The sequence below is a fragment of the Chelon labrosus genome, assembly GCF_963514085.1.
Source record: "Chelon labrosus genome assembly, chromosome: 2".
Taxonomy (NCBI): domain Eukaryota; kingdom Metazoa; phylum Chordata; class Actinopteri; order Mugiliformes; family Mugilidae; genus Chelon; species Chelon labrosus.
This window is the reverse complement of record NC_140338.1, coordinates 18300076-18323854: the sequence shown is the minus strand read 5'-3', so window position 1 is coordinate 18323854 and position 23779 is coordinate 18300076. Positions and strand designations below refer to the sequence as shown.

Sequence of the window (23779 nt, the reverse complement as noted above, 5' to 3'; positions counted from 1 at the left end):
TTAAAACCAAAACACATTTACACATGCAACAATAGGGTTTTAAGACAATGAGTAACTTATTGAATAATTTGGTTTTTGGAATGTATTGTAATACGTCCAGACTATCCCAGAAGCTCCAGAACAACATCTGATAGGTCAATTAAGTGTAGCGTTTTTGCAAGTAATCCTAAATTTGAATGATTTAAACATAACCTACTATTCTTTACTGGCATTACTTCAAACCTCTTCGACAGTTAAATTCCAACCCAGAGAGAGAAAAAGAAAGTGTAATGACATGTATCATCTTTGAGAATGTGACCTCCAAACAGCAGTCCGACCCATTAACATCTGGTGCTGTCACAGCGAAATGACTCGGGTTTAAAGAAGCCCACCACACAGGACAATGTGCCCTGTTCTGCAGTGATTCCACTCAAATGAGGAAACGCGTCCACCAGCGCAGTCGCAGAAGCTCCGCTGCCGTTGTGCCTCGCGCCCCGAGATGCGCCGCGCTGCCGGCGGCGGCCTTAGCCTTGTGGTTTTCAGATGAGATAAAAGACAAAACTAGAATATGACTCCATTTGCCAAAATAGCTGAGGTCAAGAGAACGTAAAGGTTGAGGAATAATCAACAGAATAGATTATTGCTCCAGAGTAAAGTGTGTCGCGTTTGTTTTTATCGTCAATCCTTGTGGCCTCTTCTGTTTGACGGATTCAGTGTGATTGCATGATTGTCTGTTTGTGTCCTTTACAGAGGATTGGCTGTGAACCTACAGCCACAACACTGAAAACACATTCATAGACACCAAAAATATACATTATGATACTGTCAAAAGGTACAATAATTACACAGAAAAGGAAATTACAGAGTTAAAACAACACCATTATGTTTTCGTTTATCTTTTTGTATGTCCACGTTTTTCTTCTCCGCTTGTCCTCTCTCAAATGTGTTGGGCGCGTCGGGTTTCGTGAACCCCAACGGCAAGTGCTCCTGGCAGAGAGTCAAGAGTCCCACCTGCCCTCCTGCTGCTGGACGGCCCCGTCCATGGCCGTGGCTCGCCCCTTCTAAAAGAACCACCGAAAAGCTTCGCCGTTGTTGACCGGCGTCCTCTGTGGGAGACAAAATGTGAGGGACACATTTAAATTTGCACGTTTTGAGCTTTGTTATTGACTATTCAATTCTAAAAAGGAAAAAAGAGAAGACATATGATCAGAAATTACAGACATATCTACCGTAGAAGCCAATAATTAATAATGTAAAGAGGTGGTGGACAGTGGATCAGTTAGAAATAGCATGGACATTAAGTAAAGTAAAAACCCAGAAGGACACTTAAAATGGCTGTAAAGCACAACCACCAAACCAAGTATTTCATCAAAGAGTCAGCCAAGGTGATTACATCCACGTCCCACCCACACCCAAATAATCATTACGCCGGATGAAATATTCAATACAAATTCCCAAGAAGCAACAATGAGGCATTTAATTACTGCGAGCTCGAGCTGCAGTGAGGGGGAACAGTGCATCATTTCAATTTGAGCCTGCGCCAGCAGCCTCCCCTACTCCTCCTCCTCCTCCTCCTCCTCTTCCTACTCCTCCACCCCAAAACCTCTACGCCAGAGTGACAGCCTCTCTTTTCCAAAACTCATTTCGAAGTCAGAGACATAAAATACTGAAGTCTCCAACCAATCCCCATGACCAATTAGCACATTTTTTGATTTTTCTTTTTTTTTTTTTTTTTGCAGTTGACAGGGGGGGAAATGGTGCATAATCACAACTAAAATCACTTTAGTCTGAGTGGAAGGCAATTTGACATTTTAATACCAAGTGTCACTGGCGGCTCCTTAAAGGCATGCTGATGAGTGCTTTAGCACCAGACGGCCTCCCACACTCGGGCTAATGCAGGTTATTGACCACACGTAAACACTTTCAGACCAGACAATGATACTGCGTTACAGTAATATTACTTCACATAAATCGCGTTGTGTCAAAATTCCCAAAAAGGCTTTCAAGCATTTGTAATTATAAAATAAACAGAGGTGCAGCGCCTCAAATGGATTCATCAATTACTTCATCTGCAACACTTCTGATTATCAGTTTAACTCAATCACAGAGAAAAAAAAAAAAAAAACACTTTTCCCTGTTATATAAATTGTGCATGCTGAACGATTCAGGGTTCAGCAATAGCCTTTAGCGTGTTGCTCCTTTTTACACTGATATTGCAGAGACCTTTAAACATTTCACCTGTACATTTTTTATAAACTACCACAGATCCTCTTCATAGACACGTTTCAGATTCCCAGATCATCACATTTCAAACCAAATAAATGATTATCAATGCGCAAAATGGTAAAAATGTAATGTGGGTAACATTGTATTCCACTTATTGTTCCAACTATCCAACTTGACCACTTGCTGGCACACATAAAAGCGTCGTAAGTACAGCGTAAGGGTTTCGGTACTCTAATAAGTCAGGACATCTGTCAGGGCAAGTTCAGCCTAATGGGATAGACTTTGTTGAGTTTTGGAAGACAAATGAAATACATATTATTCAGCCCAATGCGGCCAAATAATAACAATTAATTAATAGAAAACACAAAATTAATAGATGAAAGTGTCTGAAAGCGCCTCATCTGATAACGCTCCCTCCGCCACCTTTGTTCCCTCCTAATCTCCCGAACGCAGTCAGTAACTGTCGGCTGTGCGCGCGCAGGTACTGGCTCCTGATCAGACCTATTTATGATGCATTCCTTCCCACGTCAGTAGCAACCATTTACCGTTTTTTTTCTTTTCTCTTTTTTCGTTTTTTTCCACACCACATTAAGCAATTACTATTATCCTTCCAAGTGAGTAATGGAGGGATCCGGAGCAGCAGGATACCATCATCACCAATTTAAAACCGCGGACGAAACGAAGCACAGTCACGTTTTAAAGGGGTCAAGATGTCCTCACACATCTCATGTTCTTTTTTTTTTTTGTATAATTGCAGTGAGCTTATTGGTGAGTCGACGTAGCTTCATTGCTGCTTGGTTCTTTAAATATATATCTTGCTTGAAATGGTTTTGATGGTGGAGAACAAGAGAGAGGATGTAGCCTAGTGTAGCAACACTCAGTTCTTATCAGAATATCAGTCTAATAACGCGCCATTTGGACTTAATTTGGAGGCTACAGAGAAAAAAAAGAAACTGGATAGTCCGACCAATCAGAGCCGTTTTGTTGTAAACCAATTCAACTCCACGGCGCTCAGATAATGTGCGTATCTAGGTTACGGTTACTCGTCAGTCCAAGCTTGCCAAAATGATTTGATTGGCTCAACAGACATTTGACGGAGCATAATCAGTTCCCAACGGAGCGACTCCAGACCAACTTTCAACCACAAAAAATGGCTGGGGGAAGTCGGAGCTTGGCTTCAAAGGCTGGAAAGGATGTGCAAGTGGCACGAAACACAGGAGATGAAGAGTTTTCGCCTAAAATCCGTTCAGTTTAACTTGCTGTAGGATAAAAGCAATTCTTTCAGTTTTTCTGTGAAGATGAGTCAGCGCAGAAAGCTGAAAGCACTCCGGTCTTTACATAGTCCAATTCAAATGAACCATTCATTTTTTCTAATTCTATAAAATTTACACAATTGTCATTTAAAAGGTGGACCCAGTGATCTTTATTTGACCAGAGAAATTATGCACTTCACAACCTGAGCACTGTGGCTTGGCTGAAACACACGAGGCATTAAAATTGATAATTCGGAAAGGACACACTGGTCACTAAGTCATACAAAAAAAAAAAAAAAAAAAATACAATTCCGGCTTATTATTAGCAAAAGACGTATGACAGTAATATTAGCTGTCTACTTAATGTTTCAATTAATTCCAGAGACACCCAGCGCCCTCAGATACGGTTTCTGTCACAGTAAATTCAACTGAAATATTCACTATACAACCTTAACAAAGGAAACACTATGAGCCAACACGATTATACACACCCTGAATAACAGCAAATAGAAGGCAGTGGTAAGACCTTTAAGTTCAATATAATTATGTTTCACTGATAAAATAAGAGTGCGCTTACATCGTGGTGTAACTACATATTTGTGGCAAAAAGCGGCAGCAGTAAAATGCAAAATTATGTTTGTATAAAATGCCGAGATAGGAGGTCTCACCAAACGTCCTTAAAGAAAACTCTGATCTTTGGATTCGGACACATTTAGTACCCCCAGACAATGCATGACGATAATCTCCACCACTTCACTTCAGTGCACCATTGTTTTTAAAGTAGATTCACCTCTTTTTATGTATTTTTCTCTATTTTGAGGGTTACCTCACTGATATTCGTGACCAAAAACATCAGCATCTGTGACAACTTTTCTCATTAAGACGCACTGAAGAGTTTGTCTTGATCCAACGGTGTGGATGACGTGAGCACTGCCTCACTGGATATCCACAGGAGCACTTTCAGGCTTAAACTCTGCTCTCTCCGTCTGGAACGGGTGGCTGCGTGAGCCGAAGCGAAGAGAGGGGAGAAAGTGGAGGTGAGAATGTTTATCTCGATCCATATTCGCACATTGATCACTCCCTGGTGGAAGTGCGGCTCACCAGAGACAATAATGACCCTGATCTGGGCACTCGGCATGTCTCTGTTTTGTTAAGTTCCCACGTTATCGATCCGGTGGGGCTCTTGAGTGCTGCTTGGATTCACTCCCGGGCCTCCTTGCCTCGGCACACCGCAGTGACCGGGCACAAAGAAGGCTCAATTAGCACAGCTCTGCGTTGTCTGCTCCCCCACCTGCATGCGCCTTCAAAATCACTCCATCAACTGGCAGGAGGAGCGAGGGAGAAAAAGGCACGGGAAGAGAACAAGACAGGAGAGACACAGGGAGATGCAGACAGGCTGGGGAGGAGGTAAAGGTTGATAGTGTTACACCAGGGACAAGGGAGCAACGCCAAGGTTTCACCTCGAATCAAGACGTCGTGGCAGCAGCTCAGCCTCACGTCAACGCTGCTGCCTCTGCAGCAGAGCATACATAACAAGCTGGCTACAACGACACGCCAAGGGAAAGACAATTTCCCGCTCTGGCAACGAATGCACACGAGTAGCGAACTGACTAAAGGCGGAGGAAGAGATTTCTCCAGACCTCAAATTAACCCCACCACACCATCACACTAGGCTGGGTATTCTAAGTGTCTGCTGGTGGCTTTCAGGTGATAACAACACAGTAAAACTGACATGTGGTGGAATAATTCTCTGCTGATTCTGGTGAGGCAGCGTGAGGTCTCTGGGCAGCCATGCCACCGCGTGATCCTAACTGAACCTGGCAGGTGCAGTTAATGCTGAAACCACGTCGTCAGCTGATTGAGACGAGGTGGTAGAGAGACAGTGGGACAGTGAGTCATAATCAAAGCCGATTGGGCTGCATGCACGCACTGGCAATAGAACCCCCCCACCCCACCCCCACCCCGACCGCAATCTTAAAGATCCAGGTTGAGGCCGGTCCTCGCTATCTTTTCCACACAAATAATAAAAACACATGAATAGTCCTCATCTCCCAGCCCACCCCTGCCCTGCCCCTCCTCTCTCCCCTGCAGCCTTGGCGTCACACTGAGCTGGGGCCAGAGATAAACCACTCAAGACGATGAGGATGATAATGGCAGACGCCGCAGCGCCTCAAAATTCAATCAGCGCCCGGACGTCAATGCGGATGAGTGTAAAAGTGAAATATGCTCGCCGGCGTGTGTTAAAAGACGCCACACAGGGCTCACAGAAACAACAACAGGAGATGAAGAGGACGATGAGGGAAAAAAAGCAAGACAGGCAGAGACAGAGAGAGAGAGAGAGAGAGAGACACAGAGAGAGAGAGAGGAAAAAAAATGAAAATAATGTGTCTCTACTGCTCTGCTTCCCCGCACAATCCCACTGGCATTCTGAGCAGCCCTACTTTAACCACAGACTGTGAATAAATTACCCTTTTGAACTCGGGGTGATTGCAAATGTGCCCCGGTTTCTCTTGAGACATGTCTGGCACTAACCCTCAGCTCTATGCTCCCAGCCAGCCTTGTCACAGAGGCTTCCTCCCTCCCCCTCCGTCCCTCTACCTCTCTCCCTCCCTCTCTCTCCCTCTCCCTCCCACTAACACACACTCAAGGCTCACACACACACACACACACACACACACACACACACACACACACACATACATGCCCGACATCATAAAACTTTTAATTTGCCGTAATTACGGGTGGATTTTTTTTTTCCTTCCCGACAAAATCTCCCTCTCCCCCCCTCGAAATTCTCAAGAATCAGCTCATACTCGGAGATAAAAAAAAAAAAAATTGCTAGAGATGAGAAAGAATACTGGGGAAAAAATGTGTAATGACAAAAAAAAATCTGAGAAGACAGAGAATAGAAGGAAGAAGGGGAGACGAGAGACATGTGGGAGACAGAAAGGTAGGAAGGGAAGGGAGGAATTTCGTGGAGAGACAGTGGCACTGGGCAGGTTGGATAGTAGCCTGTGGGAGTGTGCTGATGTGTTTCCAAATGCTCATTATAACACATGGCCCATACATTACCCTGACAATACCCATTATTTATTGGGTTACAGACCGGGAACCAGGCCACTTTTTATGGCCACAGTCCTTTGGATGCAGCTCTGACAGGCTGCAAACAATATATATATATATAAATAAACACCACACACACACACACACACACACACACATATAAACTCCAGTTGACACTGCTTTGGCTGTCTGCACACAGATATATATATATTTATATTTATTTTTACGTATGTACAGTATATAATTACAAATGCTTTTCACATTTGGGTACCCCTTGTCCGGTAAATTCGTCTCCCTTTTGACACCTTACAAACCCCATATAAATAAATACAACCCCTTTGGACTGCACGAAGAAAAGTTAAGTCCCTGCAACATAAAATGACAGCAGGCTTTGATTATTTTCAACCAGCCAGTGAGGAAGGGAAAAGTAAAGAAGGCAGGAAAGAGCTTGTTTCATCAGAAAGTTAAGGAAGGAGGACCAGCCAGCTGCGAGGTGATGGTGGTGGTGGAGGTGGTGGTGGTGGTGGTGAGGGATTCAGGGGTGCAGTCAGCCTTAACTGATGTGTTATATATTGCCTGTCACTTTATTCTGCAGTAATATTGGGGCGTTGCCAAGCTCAAACCTGGAAGGCCTAGCAATCCATCACCTGCGCCATTACCGGTGCTGGCGGTTGGTTGGAAGGGAGGGGAGGGGGGGTTTGAAATCTCATCTCGAAGCTTGTAGCCAATATTCTAGCCCACCCCAATGCCGTTTATAAAAGGTGCCTCTCCAAGGCCGCCATCACGGACGGACCACTCATCTAGGCATCCACACTCCGCCGCCCCGCGTGCTGCATCACGGCACCGTAAGACAAACACACTATGCACCAAGCTCAAGTATTACCTGCATGCAGACACGATAACATTCAGAAATATCTGTTTTTATTTTTTGTTGTTAACTAAATAAGTAAGGGCTAATGAGATAAGCCAGTCACCGCTTACAGCAAGAAAACCAAGGACTAGTTAATGCAAAGGACTAATTGTTATTGCCTGGGAGATTTTTAAATGTATTTAACAGGTTAGTAACAAATACTGTATACGTAGTTCAATGGATAGAGCATGGGTCAGTCTCAGGCAGGCTAAGTGTGATTTTTCCTTTTTCGATTGTTAAGATTACAAGTTGTCATTGTAACTGTACAATAACCAGGTAAAGACCATCAATGACAAGGTGATCGCTGCGTTTCCTGGTTCGCTGTCAGCAGACATTCACCAGAAGTCACATTTAGCACAGATCACCGGTTTATTATCCACGGAGGAATCCAAGTCAGAGATGCGAACAAATTAAGTGGAATACCATAAGTAATTTCTCTCCAACTATTCTAAATAGCTCACATTTTCTGATAGCCGCACCACTTGAATATGCTCGCGGCACAAATGCACGCAGACAAAGGAGCCGAGCGCGCCGGTGTAGTGATAGCATTCCAGCGCTGAAATGCAGCTACAATCTTTTAATTCAAGGTCCAGCCGCGCACTAAGCATCCGTTCGAGCAAATCAAGCTAAGTGTATTGCGGATGTTTGCGAGTAATAAGGAATTTGGTAGTTTTTCGCTGACTATGCACGGATGGATTGGGGGCTGAGGAGGAGGGGGTGGGGGTGGTGGGGGGGTTGTATGATGGGGTGCTTAAGAGCCGTGCCTGGGAGAGGCGGGGTGGCCACAGGGGGGAGATTAGGCTGAGGGGCAGCGAAGGAAAACCAAATCCATCTCCATCTCAGAAACATCCTAAAGCAGATTACTTACTTCAGTGGAAGACGAAGAGAGGGAGGAAAGCGAGAGAGGGAGAGGAGCATGAGATGGATGAGGAAGCAGAGAGAGGGAGAGAGAGAGAAAGAGAGAGAGAGAGAGAGAGAGAGCAATTAGCATAGATGCGATTCTGGCACAGTCCTCTGACTTGATATTTGACCTTCCGCTAGAATCTTGCCAAATATCGCCTGAGAAGCACAGACGGACCATATGGCAAAGTGCTGCTGGAGGCTGAGTGCAGTGTGACTCCAAGCCTCTGTATGCTAATGGGGGAATGTAATTACAGTGCAGTATTCCTGTAGGACGTATATTTTACTAGCTCTCCATAGGAGTGAACGTACAGCGGAAAGGTCCAAGCGTCAGTGGCTTCACAAAAGAAAAAAAAAAGAAAAAACAGATTCTTGCATTGGGCGGACAGAGAAACAGACCAGCCCCGGTAGTCCTGAGGCGACACACGTACGCGTCTCTCTTTGTGAGTGAGTCAGTGTGTACCGGTGGAAACAGAAACACCCACAGTCAACTATGCGAAAAGGGTAATTCCACACTGAATCACGTCAGGAAGAAAAGCTGCTGAGCTCCAGTCTGCTGCTCTCCTTCTGGACACTCCGCAGTCGGCGATGTCAAAGCAGATGTTTTCCATCAGCCTACGGCGAAACACCTGCTGAGCAAGTGACGTCACCGACACGGGCGCGGCTGGAAACGCTTGAAAGTTTTGAACCAGTGACAGTAGGGCAGAGCAAGATCTCTGTTTTTTAAGTGACTTCTAAACTAAATCTTAACTAAATTAAGAAAGAAGACTCTCTAAAGGACAGTATGAAACATAATTAAAAAGTGGGATAGCAGCGCATACTCTCAAATGTTGTATAAATTTGGGTTTTATTCAGTCTGTCTTGTCTTTATTGTACAGAAACAGACCTGGACAAGAAATATTGGAAGAATAAAATGTGCACCCTGCACAGGATTTAGTTTAATGACATGAAATAAGGAAATATCTTTGGATATATTCATATGCATAGGAAATAATAACACACAGGATCACTACAGATAACATAGAAAGGAGCACCACAGTACATGCACTAAATACATGATTTATAACAATGAAATGTAGTTGCACTCAGTAAGGATGTCCTAAATATCATGTTTTTATGTTTTATTCGTGTGCCCCACGTGAAATTGTGTTGTAAGTTACATTAAATATCTAGATTTTACAAATAGCCGTGTAACAAGTAAGAAAACCATTTCAATGCATATGCTAGCTTTCGAACTCCAGCACAAAATTTTAATGCGGAACATATTGGCGACATATTCGCTTTCAACATGTTTCAGTTGTTTTCCTTCCCATAACTGCTCCTGTGGCAAAAATAACAGATGGGACGCATCGACTTTCAGTATTTCACCAAAACCTCAGTATTCCTCCAGACTTAACAAAGAAGCTACTTGTGCTGCTCTTCTAATGCGCTGCTCATTCTTCAATCCAGATTTATATGCCCGGTCACACACCCTGACCTCCTCCCCACATTTTCTGTGCAGTGCAGGGATGTAGCTTCTTATCGTTGACCGTAAAAAAAAGTAACCATATATATATATATTTTTTTTACTTAATATGTACAATCATCTTCATTAAAAAATGAATAACTAATGCTTACGATGATTTTGTGCAGTGACTCCTCTGCAATGTGCAGTAATATAAGGATAAAATGCTGTTTAGTGCCACGGTGCTCGACAGCAACGAATAAAATCTCACACAATGCACCCGTGCGGGGACATCCAGGTTAAAACGGGAGGAACTTCATGCAGCAGAAGCAGCTTTCAGATGCCATGCCTCTTCCATTTATCATAGATGGAAAATCCCAGCCCACACAGACAGAGGCTGAGCCAACCCTCGTAGGAAGACGCAGAGGCATCACCCTCGGGTCAGAGGCTGCCATCGGGAGCCAGGTTCACCTACCTGCTACTAAGTACAACAATGCCAGCGTCCATTTCAATTAGCTCCACCTAAATACCCTTGTCCAAGTACAGCAGTTTCACACTGGGCTGCTCCTCTGGGAGGAAAAAAACAAAAACGTATACATAGGAGACAGCGGAGAAGCTTTCAGGTGCTGCTGAGATTTCAGGAAAACAAAACAAAGAAATGCAGCGGGGAGGTCAGCTGAGCTCCATGACAGGAAATCGGGGCAGCGCGAGCGTGAAGAAGGGCAGGCGGTGTAGGAAGGGAGCGGGGGAGGAGGGGGAAGATGAACAGGACACGCGTTTGAGTGTGCAGATACCTGAGGGATCTGCTATGGAAATCCCCAATTTCTCAGCCAAGTTGCAGCCCTTTGAACAGCGAAAGACGTCAGCGAGCACGACGAGAAGCCATGTGGGTGTAACGAGGCGAGGGCTAAGCGAGGCAACGTGCTGCCAGTTCTCTGAAATGTTAAATTGAAATGCAAAGCAGGAGCAGGCCTTCTTGTTTTGAGCAGATTTCCCAGCATCTGTGTGGGAGCACTTAAACTTAGAAGGTCCATATGCAAGGCTCTGCATATTGACTGTAAATCAACATAATATTTAGGTTAGGATTAGAAAATACACACGGCGGCGGGGTCTTTAATTTCACTCAGGTAAATGAGAGTCAAACCAATCTGTTCATCAAATCCAGTGACTAACGTAAATATCACATAATGAGATTTTTTACCATTTTGATAAGTAAACCGTTGTGCTTTTGCTCCATGTTGTGCTGCTTATAGATTTATGCTGGTCTTAATAGTCTGACCTATGAGGTAGACAGAGTGTAGGCGCTCGGTTGACCAATTGGCGTTAATATAACACGTTACTGTAATTAATGGTTTAATAAGCCAACCCTTGCTCTGTAGCGGTCTTCGACTGACATGAAATTTTCCAGGTGAACTTAAACAACAGCTGTGTTCGAAATATCTGAACAGAAAAGACTTCCAATGTGTGTATTCGTAAGACAAAATACAAAAAACAAAAACACAACTGCAATGCTTCAAATTCTGCCACACGCACCGCTAGCATCTGCTAACAATTTGCTGCTTAAGTAACTGTGACGACAAAGCCCCATGCATAAGCTACAGCTCTTATCTATGACCTAATGCGTAAAAATGACAGAGAGAGAGAAAAAAAAAAACAACGGGTGGCCACATCATTAAACCCAAATGACAGTAATGAGAAAAACTGGAAATGGGAACTTAAAAAAAAATAAAAAAACACTTCTGAAACCAGAGTCGAGTGTGTTGGTGCTTTTGGTATACATTCAGATGAAGCAAAAAAACATCTCTCTCTGGTCGAACTGGACATGTGCACAATCCGTTTACATCCGTTTTTTTGTCTCTTTTTTTTTGTCTAACCTCCGTCCGCACCGGGATCCAGTCCAACAAACAACTTGCTAATGGTCTGCAGGTCTGCACAAAGACTTAGTTAGCTGAGAGTCGAGTAAAACCCATCACGCCGTTCCCTGCGTAGGCTCACATAATTCCTGCTTAACGGGCCGCAAGCCAAACAAGTTGGGAGCCATTGCACTAGTTCATTTATTTACAGTATACGGTTGGAAAATACGAGGCTGCGTGTGTACGAGGTCCTAATTTGATTTCATTTAATTTAGCTGAGACACAGTAACAGGGTGTTTAGGTCTGCAGGTGTGTGGAAAAAAAAAAACAACCTCCGTACGAAAAAAGAGAAGCCTGGATTAAAGTCATCTGGTTAGACTCATGAGGCTAATATTCCACCGGAAGCTACCCAGAACAAGGAATTACACAAGTAAGCTCTAGTTAAACTGGAACGCGAAACTTGACGAAGATGAAAACAAGGGAGATATCGTTAGGTAATGTAATGTGCTACAGGCAGCATTTAAGACGGGGCTAATCCAAGCAGACCCCCCCCTCCCACCGCCGATTAGTCATTCCAGCTCCGCACTGATCAGACGGAAAAACCGGTCACAGTTTGCCAAAACACAGCTTGCACTCTGAGCCGATTGAAATCATTCCTCTGCTCGACAGAACGCCACAGACCGATCTTTCAAGGAATGACAACAAACTGTGAACAGCTCAGTGGTTTATCAGCGGCGGAGGACAAAGGGGCTTTCTGCTCAGGAATGAAAATATCCACCTGATGTCATCAACCGGTGCACCATAAATCCTACCCTTCGCCTGAGGACCACAGACTGACTTCACACCTCCGTGACACTCTCTAACCCCGGGGTTTCTGAGTGGAAAAAAAAAAAAGAAATAAATAAAAAACTAAACTTGAAATATCTTTCTGGGCATGGTGTCAGATGCTCGCCATGAAATATTCATAACGTGAGAGCGGAGCCACAATAGAGGAGGTGGCAGCATGCGAGGATTTGACTTGCAGAAACTGAGACGCTTAAACCACGCTGACCGATTTCTCACAAGTTGTCACTCACAAATTCCCCTTTCACGACAGTTTTTCCTGAATGAGTGGCTCAAAGGCATCTGTCATTTGCTGCCTTTTAACTCTCGAGACACAAAGCCCTTAGCGTGTCTGTCCGAGTGCAATTTCTCGCTAAGATAACATTTGCCAAAAACAATGAGGATAAAAAGGCTTTGGTTAAATACATTTGTTATATTCTGGATGTGTGTTGTTTGGTTTTGCAGATTTAATAGATTAGAGACATTTCTGATTTTTCTGTTTTTTTGTGTACACGTGGAAACATTCTGGGATTTAATAGTTTGCCGCACCAAGGCAAAATCAGAAATCTTAATCTAAACAAAGAGAACCACCACCATCACAGAAAAAGTCCACATACTTGCATCTAAACTGAAATCTTTAATATTTTCTGATGCTTTAAAGGTTTGTTTGCATCAGTAATATTTGTACACAGGGGCTGACGTTTCAATTGTGACTCTACAATAGACTCTAACAAAAAAAATGATCAAATTCACATTATTTTTTTCCATGGGGTTTATTTACAGTTTGTTTTCTTGTAGGATTTCCATGCAAGCTTCCTTCAGAATGTGAATTGTCTTTATGCTCTCCATACTCTATAAGCATTTGCAGCAACTTTTCAGGAAAGGTCCTCCATTATCATGCACTGATCGTGTTTTTTTAACTGAATAAGTTTAGTTTCTTGGCTGAGTTTCAAGTCAAAAACCAATGTCACCTTCAGAAAAGATTTGTCACCACTGGGAAATCAGCAAGGATAGTAAATAACAAGCCAAATAGAGAAAGAAAAAAATAATAAAAGATAACAAAAGATGTGGTAAAATGGTTTTAGCGCTTCCATTTCTGGAGGTGGAGAGGTTTCCCCTACAAGGGTTTAACAGTTTCAAAGAAAGAGATTTTGCTGAATCAGCAAATGGATCAGAGGATATAAGTGGAATGAAATTGTGTCTGGTCTGGAAAAAGGTCTAGTCTCTTGTAGTTGGATGCTAAACCAGTGTTTGGACGGCTAAATCCACAAGTCTGGAATCAACGAACTCTTGATATCGGAGTGAGGTTACGTCTTTGTCTTAGGTCTTTGATCCTGTCAACTAGAGCCATAACAATAATTAACTAAGTCTTGTGGTTCATACCTCGGGATCAGGAGCTTGAACCCGACGATTTAAGGGACATAGAAGATACAAACCTTATAATTAATAGTCATTAAACAAAAATCCTCAGGTTTTGTCTGTTTGTCAAGTTTCCAGATCATCCATGAAACAGTGAACAAACACAGCCCCAACCATACAAATCTGACCCATCTGGGGCCTCAACCCACCAGCCCACTTTCTCTGCAGCCAGGTAGGCCAGCGATATAATTAGCAAGCTAACTTAGCGATTGTCAAAATGTCAGGAACACTGATAGAGCTACTGATGACTGAAAGAAAAAAAAAAGATTTTCCATTTTGTATTGTCCAGTCAATGGGATTATGGGGCTTGATTATAATACAGGTGCAGTGGGAACATTTAATTGCAACGCTCCACCTCCACCAACGCCTTAATTCTGGCAGGTATCATGAGATCAACAGCCGGTGTTTTGTGTTCAAACAATCCAGATTGAGTAGAGTAGATAAAGTGCATATTATTTTTATGAAAATTAAACATTTCTGCCATGTAAGGTGTAATTTTAAGGAGTTTTAGAATTACAGTGCGGTTTATGGACTTTTACTGAAGTGCTGCAATTTTCCGCTAGGTTCAAAAACACAAAGTCATGCTCTGCAATATCAATATAATTTAAAAAAAAAATAAAAATGCTGGCAAAACAGCGAAATGTGTTAAAGTGTATAAAACAGTAGCAGACACAAGGTGAGGAAATGAATGGAAACCTACTGTACTTACCAAAAAACAACAACTTGCTGTAAATGGGTAAACACATGTACACTGATATGAAGTCAGGGCGTTATTAAATTCGCATGCTTGGTTGCAACATGATACGTTTTCGATCAAAATACAAAGTATTTCTTCTCTTCCTGGTTTGTACAGCATTGTGCAATTGAGGCTCGCGTATTTGACCGCAACACAGGTGACCTACAGCTCAGTACTGTACCTGAATGCAGCAGAAACTGTAATACTTGAATAAATTGGTGTAGATAGAAAGGTATAAGTATTCCTGCTGGTACCTGAAACTAATATTGTGAAGTATTTTTTTGTCTTAGAGGGTAGGCAGTGAGTTCAACTATTCCCATTCCGAGGCCTCAAATGATCATTTCTCTCTGTAGATCTCCGGTGTTAATGACAATGTAATAATATACCTGACACCTAATCATGACTAATATAACTGATGCCTACGCTGCTATTTTAGTCTGACGCAGCCACAAAGGAAACAGCTACCCTCGGAGGCAAAATGAAAGTTTCATTGCTCACAAACAACTTTCTAATCTGGAATCAGTTCAGTCACTCATTTGCATTTACTAAATTTGGGCCACGTCTCTTTAACGGAGAGGGTTTGTGGCATTTAATTGTTATTTGACGGCCCAAACATGAATTACAAGCGGAAACCAAAAAAATAAAAAAAAAATAAAAAAAAGCCAAACCCAGCATCACAATAACACCTTGTGTTGTGATACCCTGCGCTCGGTGCAATCCCCTGATGCAATTACTCAAGACTTCTCTCTCACACTTTTTCATGCAGGCTCCCCGGTAATGACGAGATACCTTTTAACTTCTCAGCCAGAGTCAGCATCAATAATTTATTCACATCTGTTTAAAATTTAAAGTGCCACACATTAACGTCCTCCCGCACCTGCTCTTTCACGCTGTCCACCCTCCACTGGGCTGCTTCCTACCCCCATCCCTGCCTCTCTGCCTCTCTCTCTCTCTCTTCCTCTCTTTCTCTCTTTTCCCGCTATATACAGACAATGACAATGAGATCTCTTTTACCACTGAACCAGGGATGTTAAATCAAACAGGGGCAGAGGAGGCGACAGACCACATAATGTAAGGGCATCGTCCGGACGCCTCCAATTACGCTTTGGCCTTAATTGGTGGCGGTGGCAAAGACGATGAATTCTTTAACAGAGCTGTGGCTGTTGCGGCTTTCCGAGCGCAGCTAAAGCCCAAGGAGGACAGCTACTCAGTGCAAATGGAAGCTGACAGAAAATCCACATGGCACGACCAATCTAGTGGAAAAGGGGCATGACAATAACTAAGGGGGCCCGTGCTCTTAAGCAGCTGAGGGTAGCTTGCAGGAACGGTGTGTATAATTAAGCGGCCTGCATTCTGGTTCAGATGGCAAAATCCCATTGTCTTGACAGGAGCTTACCGTTGCCCTTTAGCTTGAGATGCGCCGCAGCGTACGGCCTCATTTTTCTCCTCGCCTTTTTTTTTTTTTTTCACACTCCCCCAGACCTCTGCGACCAAATTAATCTGCAGTTTTAAAGCTTGAATAAATCCAGTAAGTTAGAGATCTGCAGATCTAAAGGCCGCATGTCCCTCAGGCTTTTCCTCCTCTGATTTTTTATTTTATTTTATTATTTCTTTACCCCGTCTCCTTTGCCCGTGGAGATTGACTGGGAGCACTCAGTGTTATCTCCAGGGAGGCAAAGGTTGGGGGGAGGGGGTGAAGGCCACAGATTTGTCCTTATCTATTCTGAGCACACCTAAAACAAATTAGACCTGGCTGCTGTTGCTTATTTGGCTCCGGCACTCTCATTAAGGGGCCGAATCCAGGCTATTTTCCTCAAGGTCCTGCTTCCTACCATTTCGGGCCTTGTCTTTTATCACAGTAGCAAAGGTTTCTAAGCAGCCATGCCACCTTTTCATCTCACCCAGTTCATGTCGTCATATCAATGCTGCACAAAGAACAGAGAGAGGCAGAGAGAGAGAGCGAGGGAGAGCGAGCGAGGATGCTGTTTTCCTGCGCATGACTTGATGGCTGGCCTTTGACTTTTGTTAATTGAAAGGAGGATCAGCTCCATTTTGCCTCTTCCCTGCTTTTCCTGAACTGCTAACGTTGCTGCTTGAATTTGAGGCAGGATGTTGACCTCAGGATGTTGCTATTTCAAGTATTTTTTTTCCTTTGTCCTTGCAGTATTATGAAAAGCAACGATGTTTAAGTCAAATTGTCGCTGTCAATGTACTCGACGCCTCATTCAACTTGTGCTTTATGTCACAAGGAAATGTTTCTGTCAAATCATATAATTGAGGAAGCTGCCGTTTCAGACGTCTGTCCGTGTAAAGTCTCCAGCACTGAGTCATTCACAAGCAAAACCTTGAAAAAATATTTAATTATACATGCAGATGGAACCATTATGTGCAATTCAAAAACTGAATGTGCAGGTTAGCCAAAATATCTGGTTGGAACTGGTCAGCAACAGTCATACATCGTGAATGTCTGACTGTACGACACAGTAAAAGAAGAACAGTCGTCCACTTATACTCTCACTTGGCTAATTATATTTATTTTATACTAGCTAATTAAGTTGTATTGTTTTATATAACAATATGAACATGTTTGACATAAAGCCAGATAATAAAATCTAACGATAAAATCCTATTCCCTATAACTATACAGTATAGTCTCGAGATATCTCAGCTAAATAAAAAGTAGTTATATATGTAAACATCTTGAGAGGATTCTCCGGTGTTAGCATGAACACAAATAATTTCCACGATTAACTCCAAACCAGGATGGAAGAAACAACCACTGAGCGACTTGTAAGGATGGTCGACGGTGCCCTATTGTCGTATTCACAACCTCGTAAGAGGACATTTTCACAAAGGTCAGAGTTCACCCGTTGTGACGTTTCTTAATATATTGTAATTTGGTCATACGGAGCTTTCTGAGTTATTTCACGATACATATGATCCGAGCAGATCATTGATTTTCCAAATGGGCTCATCTTTTTATTATTACTTCCTATGATAGGTCACCCTGTTGTTAGCTTGCTAAATTGTTAGCGATTGGTCTTACGACTTAAGGCTTATTTAGGGTACTGCGGGACATAGACGCCGTAACCTACGCACATAGCCTGCGCCGTTGTGAGCCATTTATAATTGTGCTTACCAGTCTGGCTCGCTCTGTAACAACGCCACCCAAACGCTAGTCGGCGCTGTGTCTTTTTGGTCAGTTGGGTTCATTTTTGTTTCTACTTCCTGCTTCACTCTCAACAATGGCGACTGAAAATTTTGCCGAAATTTGGTCGAAGACGAGTCATACAAACGTTTGTATCTCTGAACCTCCTCAGTTAACCCTTAATCTATGTGTTCCATCTTTATTGATTCAAAACAACCAATCCGAAAATTGCGGAGATGGAGAAGCAGCTGGAAATACTAAAGTAGAAACACGCTACTATCAAGCGGACCAATCACAGCTCTTGCGGGAGGTGCATGTCAGGGTCTGCATATACTCTGTCGCCTGAAAAAGAAGACTGGGTAGACTGTTCACGAATAATGCTGGGCCATATTTGGGGGAGGGCTGTGGCTCAGTAGCTAGAGCTGTTTGTCCACGAACCAGAGTTAACAGGTCAGTCCCTAGTAGACTACATGCTGAACTGAACCCAGAGTTCCTCACAGTGCCTTGAAGTGGTATGTGAGTAGGTAGAAGTCATTTATACTTGTGCGTTCGTCAGTCTGGCTAGCTCTGTAAAAACACCACCCAAACACTAGTCGGCGCTGTGTCTTTTTTTGCCAGCTGGGTTCATTTTTGTTTCCACTTCCTGCTACACTTTTAACAATGGCGACTGAAATTTCGGCAAAATTTCGGCGAAGACGAGTCATGAGAACGCTTGTATCTCTGAACCTCCTCAGTTAACCTGTCCTCAATGTGGTCCATCTTTATTGGTCCAAAACAAACAATTCAAAATTTGCGGAGATGGAGAAGCAGCCGGGAATACGCTACAACCAAGCGGACCAATCACAGCTCTTGTGCTCTGCGTCGCTGCGATGCTTAGTTACATTTCTTTCAAGGTGCATGTCAGCTACGGCACTAGGTTCAGTGTAGGGGTCTGCGATGACGCTGTAGCCTCTGCGTCAACTTAACGCAGAAGTCTAGACCCCCTATTACTGCCATGAGCCTATGAACCTCTTTGCAGAAATAAAAGTTAATGTGAGGTAAACAGGTGAGTTAAAGAGAGGTGAAAACACGACTTGCCCGCATATGAGTATTGCATTTGAAAGTTAATGAAGGACCTTTGAGTCGTCTCAGCTCAAGCTATGCAAAGGTAACTGCTCAGGAAATGTTAGGTTAGATGAGATTCCTCTGCCAGACTAATCCATCCTGGAGCCTGAGAGCAGCACAGAGACGGAGCAATGAGAGAGAGAGAGAGAGAGAGAGAGAGAGAGAGAGAGAGAGCAGAAACTGCTGCAGAACAGCACAGCAGTGACACAGGGCAATTCTCTAGGGCCTTGCATTAGCGCGCTAAATTAAAGGGGGTATTAGATTAAATTGGCTCTCCGATTTCAGGGGTGTGAGTAAAATTCTGATTTGCATTTTCCACCGCTGCTTAAGATATAATTAGTTCAGGGTGATTCCCATGTGGAAAACACTGACAGCCAAATCTAACTGGCTGCCAGTAGCTTATCATCTCTTCCAAGGCAGGAGGTACGCTCGGCTCATGTTTGGTGGGTGTGTTTGTTTGTGATTGTGTAGCGAGACTGTGGCTGCGAGTGGGGCCGTGCTTATGTGCATCTGTGTGTGCGCGCGGGAGAGAAAAGGTGAGAGACACAATGTGCATACATGCGAATTTGCACATATGCTGCAAAATCCCCCTTCCAAACTTGCCGCAGCGTCTGACTTAGCGAACGCGCTCCTCCGTCTAATCCCGCCAAACTTTGGGAGGCAGTTAGTGCCATCAACAAAATGAAGAGAGATCCGCTCCCTGTTAATACGCGTTTAGAAGTTTCTCAAAGCCAGTGCACAACTTCACACCTTTTAGACGCCTTTAAAACCACTTCCGCAGCAGAAGGTGGACCTGTAATTACGGACCAGAGTCAAAAATAACAATTACTGCAGGAGAGGTCCATACTGTGAAATACTGAAGGAGCTTTTAAAAGCAAGTGTGGATTTGTTTAGGGGACTTCACACCCGGGGTAATTCTAACCTTCTTCGCAAATGGATGTTTTTCAAAAGTGAGTCTACCCACGGATTATAAATGTGGGTCCAGCTTCCTGGACACCTGTTTGGGACACCTGTTAGTGCATAATATATGGAGTCGACATTAAATGAGCTTCCGATTGACACCTCGGCAGAATCCACATCCAATCCATAACCCATCAACGACCAGTTTAATTAAACTCTTAAACCCATATTGCCCACATTGTGTGACGAGACATGTGTATACTCTGTACCAGCTCGTTCCTAGACTCAGTCTGTGATGCTTATTTATGAATGAATCGATTTATTTTAGACCACAAACATGTCTCTTTTACAGGGAGTTGTTGTTTGTACCTGTAATTTCAGTCCGTTAAGGAATTTTTTGGTAAATATTCTTCAATTGTAGTCGAGATATTTTCACTAGTTCCAAAGACTAATCAGCTTGTGTGAAAATTCCTTTCTTCACCAAACGGGTCCTCCTCGCTCAGACTGGTTCACTCAGAAAGGAAGATGTTAAAGACTCAATTTTAGACAAGAAATGTTCCCTTTAGAGATAACTCAGCCAATCAGAATGATAACTTTTGAAACATATACCTTTGCTAGAATTTAAATGAAGCTCGCTTCGTGGGTTTGTCTGCACTGATTAACCAACTGCTCGGTTTCAGGGGCTAAAGTGAGTAAAAGCTGGCCTAATTGACTCTCTGGATTTCTGTTTCAGTTGCAAAGTGGAAAAGCGTTAAATGTTTGTGAGTCCTGACAAAAACATTAAACGCCACTAACATTTTAATCAGGACTGAATTAACAGAAAATCTCCATGCAGCACTAGAGTACAAGGGGTACAGACGGTGAGAATGACATGACTACATGATATTTCATTCTCAACACTAAATGGTCACTAAAAACAATCGTGGATTCAAACAATAATCAGAAAAACTGATTTAGTGAATTCAAAGTTAACGAAGGAATTCATACATAAGCAGATTAGGTAATATTTTATAATTAACCCTGCTTGCCTGACTTTCTAATCACTTAATTAATAAGCAAATGATCTGGCCCTCAGGTTGGATCTGCTGGAAACTCCTCCATACATGTCCATGTTAAATCAGTGAGCATGTTCAAAATCTCTGGGTGAAAAGAACAATATTTGTAACTTAAATGTTCAGAGGCCCCCGGCCTTGATAACCAAAAGTTAGCTGGTAAACAAATCAATTAAAGCCTTTAAATACAATTGTGCCCTCAGATTGTGTCCTAATTAAGCCTTGTCAGTTAAGATGGAACTTTATGAGATTTTTCTGATGTGACACAGACTTTTTTTTGCCTCTGTTCCCTTCTTGATATGCATCATGGCCCAGATTGATCCATAATTGCCCATAATGAAGCAAATTTAATGTAAAATAGAAGCCCCCCCAACCCCCCTACTGTATATGCACAGTCAATTCATACAGGATCAGTGGGAAGGGATTAGTCTGGGATGCTTTACTACCCTCCCCACACAAAACTTGGGGGATGTTTTCAGAAACACCATCAACAGCTCTGCCATCTCTTGGTGGTCGGAGGCTGAGTCTTTGTGGGATATTGATTCTCCCCATCCAGAGACGGTTTCCATAATTGGTTAAAATGACCGGGTGCAGAGAGAGATGGCTCTCTGCTGAAAACCATTTCCCAGCCCTGCTTGGAGCTGAGCCAAGCTCGGGGTTGTTCGGATGCTTTCCAGCCCCAGCCTGACTGGCAGCAATTAGGGGTGTCTGAGCCAAGCTCAGCTTGCGCTCCGCACAAACACCCCTAATTACTGCCAATTAGGCTAGGCGGGTAGGCAGATTTGAGAAACCGGGGGGATGTTCAGGCATGGGTGGGCATGGAAACAATTTTCAAGGGCTTAGAACGTGACTGGATGAAAAGGTTAATGCTTTGGAGTGCAAGGGGATAATAACAAAAGAAGGGGAAGCAGAGCCCCAATTCTCACCTCCAACGATGAGCCTGGCTTCTTCTTCAGCTCCTCGCATTTCCTAAATTTGCAGATCTGGTGGCCCGTTTTGCGGTTCCGACAACTGCTGCAGACACCACAGTTGATTAGCCGCCTGCAGGGTGCACAGACCCCACACCTTTTCCTTTTCTTCTTCGCTGGGTTTCCACTGGATGCTGAGGAATTATTCTGTGGGCAGTCTGCCAGATTGGCAATTTGAAACGCACTGTCTGTAACGGCTGCTGAGGCTGCGGGGGAGTGAAGGGCTGTCATGACGATGACCCCGGGAGGTAATGAGATGCCCCCTAAAGCCGGAATAGCGGAAAAAGTTCCAACGCGTTCTGGGAGATTCATTATCTCTGCTTCAGCAGCGCCGCATTTCAGCTTGTTCATGCATTCTCCTGCTAAAGGTCTGCAGTGTTCGGGGGATAAGGTAGAGAGGAAATTATTATTTGCCATTTGCAGCGTCTCTGGCGGCACGCCAGGCTTCCCCGGCCTCTGGGAGTCATTTCTATGCATGCTGGTCCTATTAGGGTTTATTGCCGCTGATTTCCTTCCCCAGAGCATGGCGTTATCACAGTTCCAAGGGGACATACCAATTCTTGCACTGGGAAAAATGGGCGTTGTGATACGGGCAATCTTAGCAGTCTGCGGAAATGCCCCATTGGTTTTATAAAAGTTTGCAAAAGACCTGTACCTTTCCATTTCTGCGTTATAATCCAAAAGCTGGCTTAATCCACCATCCTGAAGGTTATCCTTTTGTAAGAGAGACACGTCTGCGTTCTGTCCGTTTTCAATGCAAAGCGCATTGTTTATGTTAGACATGGCTGAGGAACGGTTGTCAATGTTTAGGAGAAGAGAGTGAGGTTACAGCGGCCCTTGTCAAACTGAAGCTGGTCACGAACAGCGCGTTACCATCCTGGTTTAGCGTCTCCAGTGCTAAAAGCAAAAAAAATACAAGAAAAAAAAAACAACAGTTACACATAAAAGAGGCAAATGTTTTCATTCCAATCAGTTTTCATTTCTCCACCTCAACTTTCTTTCCTCTGAAGATAAGAGCCGAACATTTGAAGATTCCTCTGGCACATTGTTTACGCTCCGACGGTTTATAATGGAACTATCACAAATAGTCACAACTGATGGTGACAATAGCGTGATAGCTGTGACAGACCAACATGTCATTATTATAACGAGGGGGGAGAATTAGCATGCCTCAAAACACGCCACACTTTCAACATTTTCTTGTTTTGTTTTTTTCGCCATCTCTTCGTCAGGGTGCTCTTACACATTTTTCAAGAAAATCCAATCAGCTCCTTCGCAGAATGAGTAAATCCATCGTGGATATACAGGGGAACGTTTCATCAAAACATAAACATTTAATATTCAATCCAAAATATCAGTTTTTGGGAAAAGTTAGAGTCGAGCCTCACCAGAATTCAGATTATCACAGCAGTAGCTACAAACACGTCTTTACTTATTTTATTTATTTATTTTTCTTATTTCAGGCCTGCAATATGTGTTTTTGAAATAATCTGATTTGGGTGCGAGGAGGCGCATAGTTAAATACGTTCAAATGTCTCGATTTTATCAGTAGTAAAAGTAAAAGTGGCGCGCGCATGTAAACAAGACTCTCAGGAGCACCTGGTATTCATTCACGGCCAGCTCTATTACATTTACACACTGACAGCACTCTGTGATAGCCACTGGTGAATTTACAACCAGATCATGGGCCAGACCAACTACGGTGTCAGCTGCCTCGGGATGGTACATGCGTATCCGTGTGTGTGTGTGTGTGTGTGTGTGCGTGAGGCTACGGTGGCGGTGGTGGTGGTGGTGGGGGTGTGCTCCATTTCCTCTCCCTCTCTCTCTCCACCAGTGTGTCTGGATTTGGTTTCCACAGATAAAAGCCCATTAGACACATCTCCCCCTACTTCCATTACCTTTTTCTGGGCTTTCTCTCTTAATTGCCAAAGCTGATCCATTGCTGGAAGACTAAGGCATTTCAAATCACTTCCATGGTGCTACCCAGCAGCTGCCTTGAAGA

At 43.5% G+C, this 23779-nt stretch overlaps 1 protein-coding gene across 1 annotated transcript; it reads right to left on the bottom strand.

Moving 5' to 3' along the window:
• Window positions 1-518: 518 nt before the first annotated feature.
• Window positions 519-22560, bottom strand: cxxc4 (CXXC finger 4; the record flags this gene model as incomplete). The annotated part of the gene is made up of 2 exons (XM_084557946.1): window positions 519-1085; window positions 21736-22560. 2 exons carry the CDS (start codon window positions 22558-22560, stop codon window positions 1041-1043), a joined length of 870 nt encoding a protein of 289 aa, XP_084414072.1. The 3' UTR covers window positions 519-1040.
• Between the last annotated feature and the right edge of the window lie 1219 nt (window positions 22561-23779).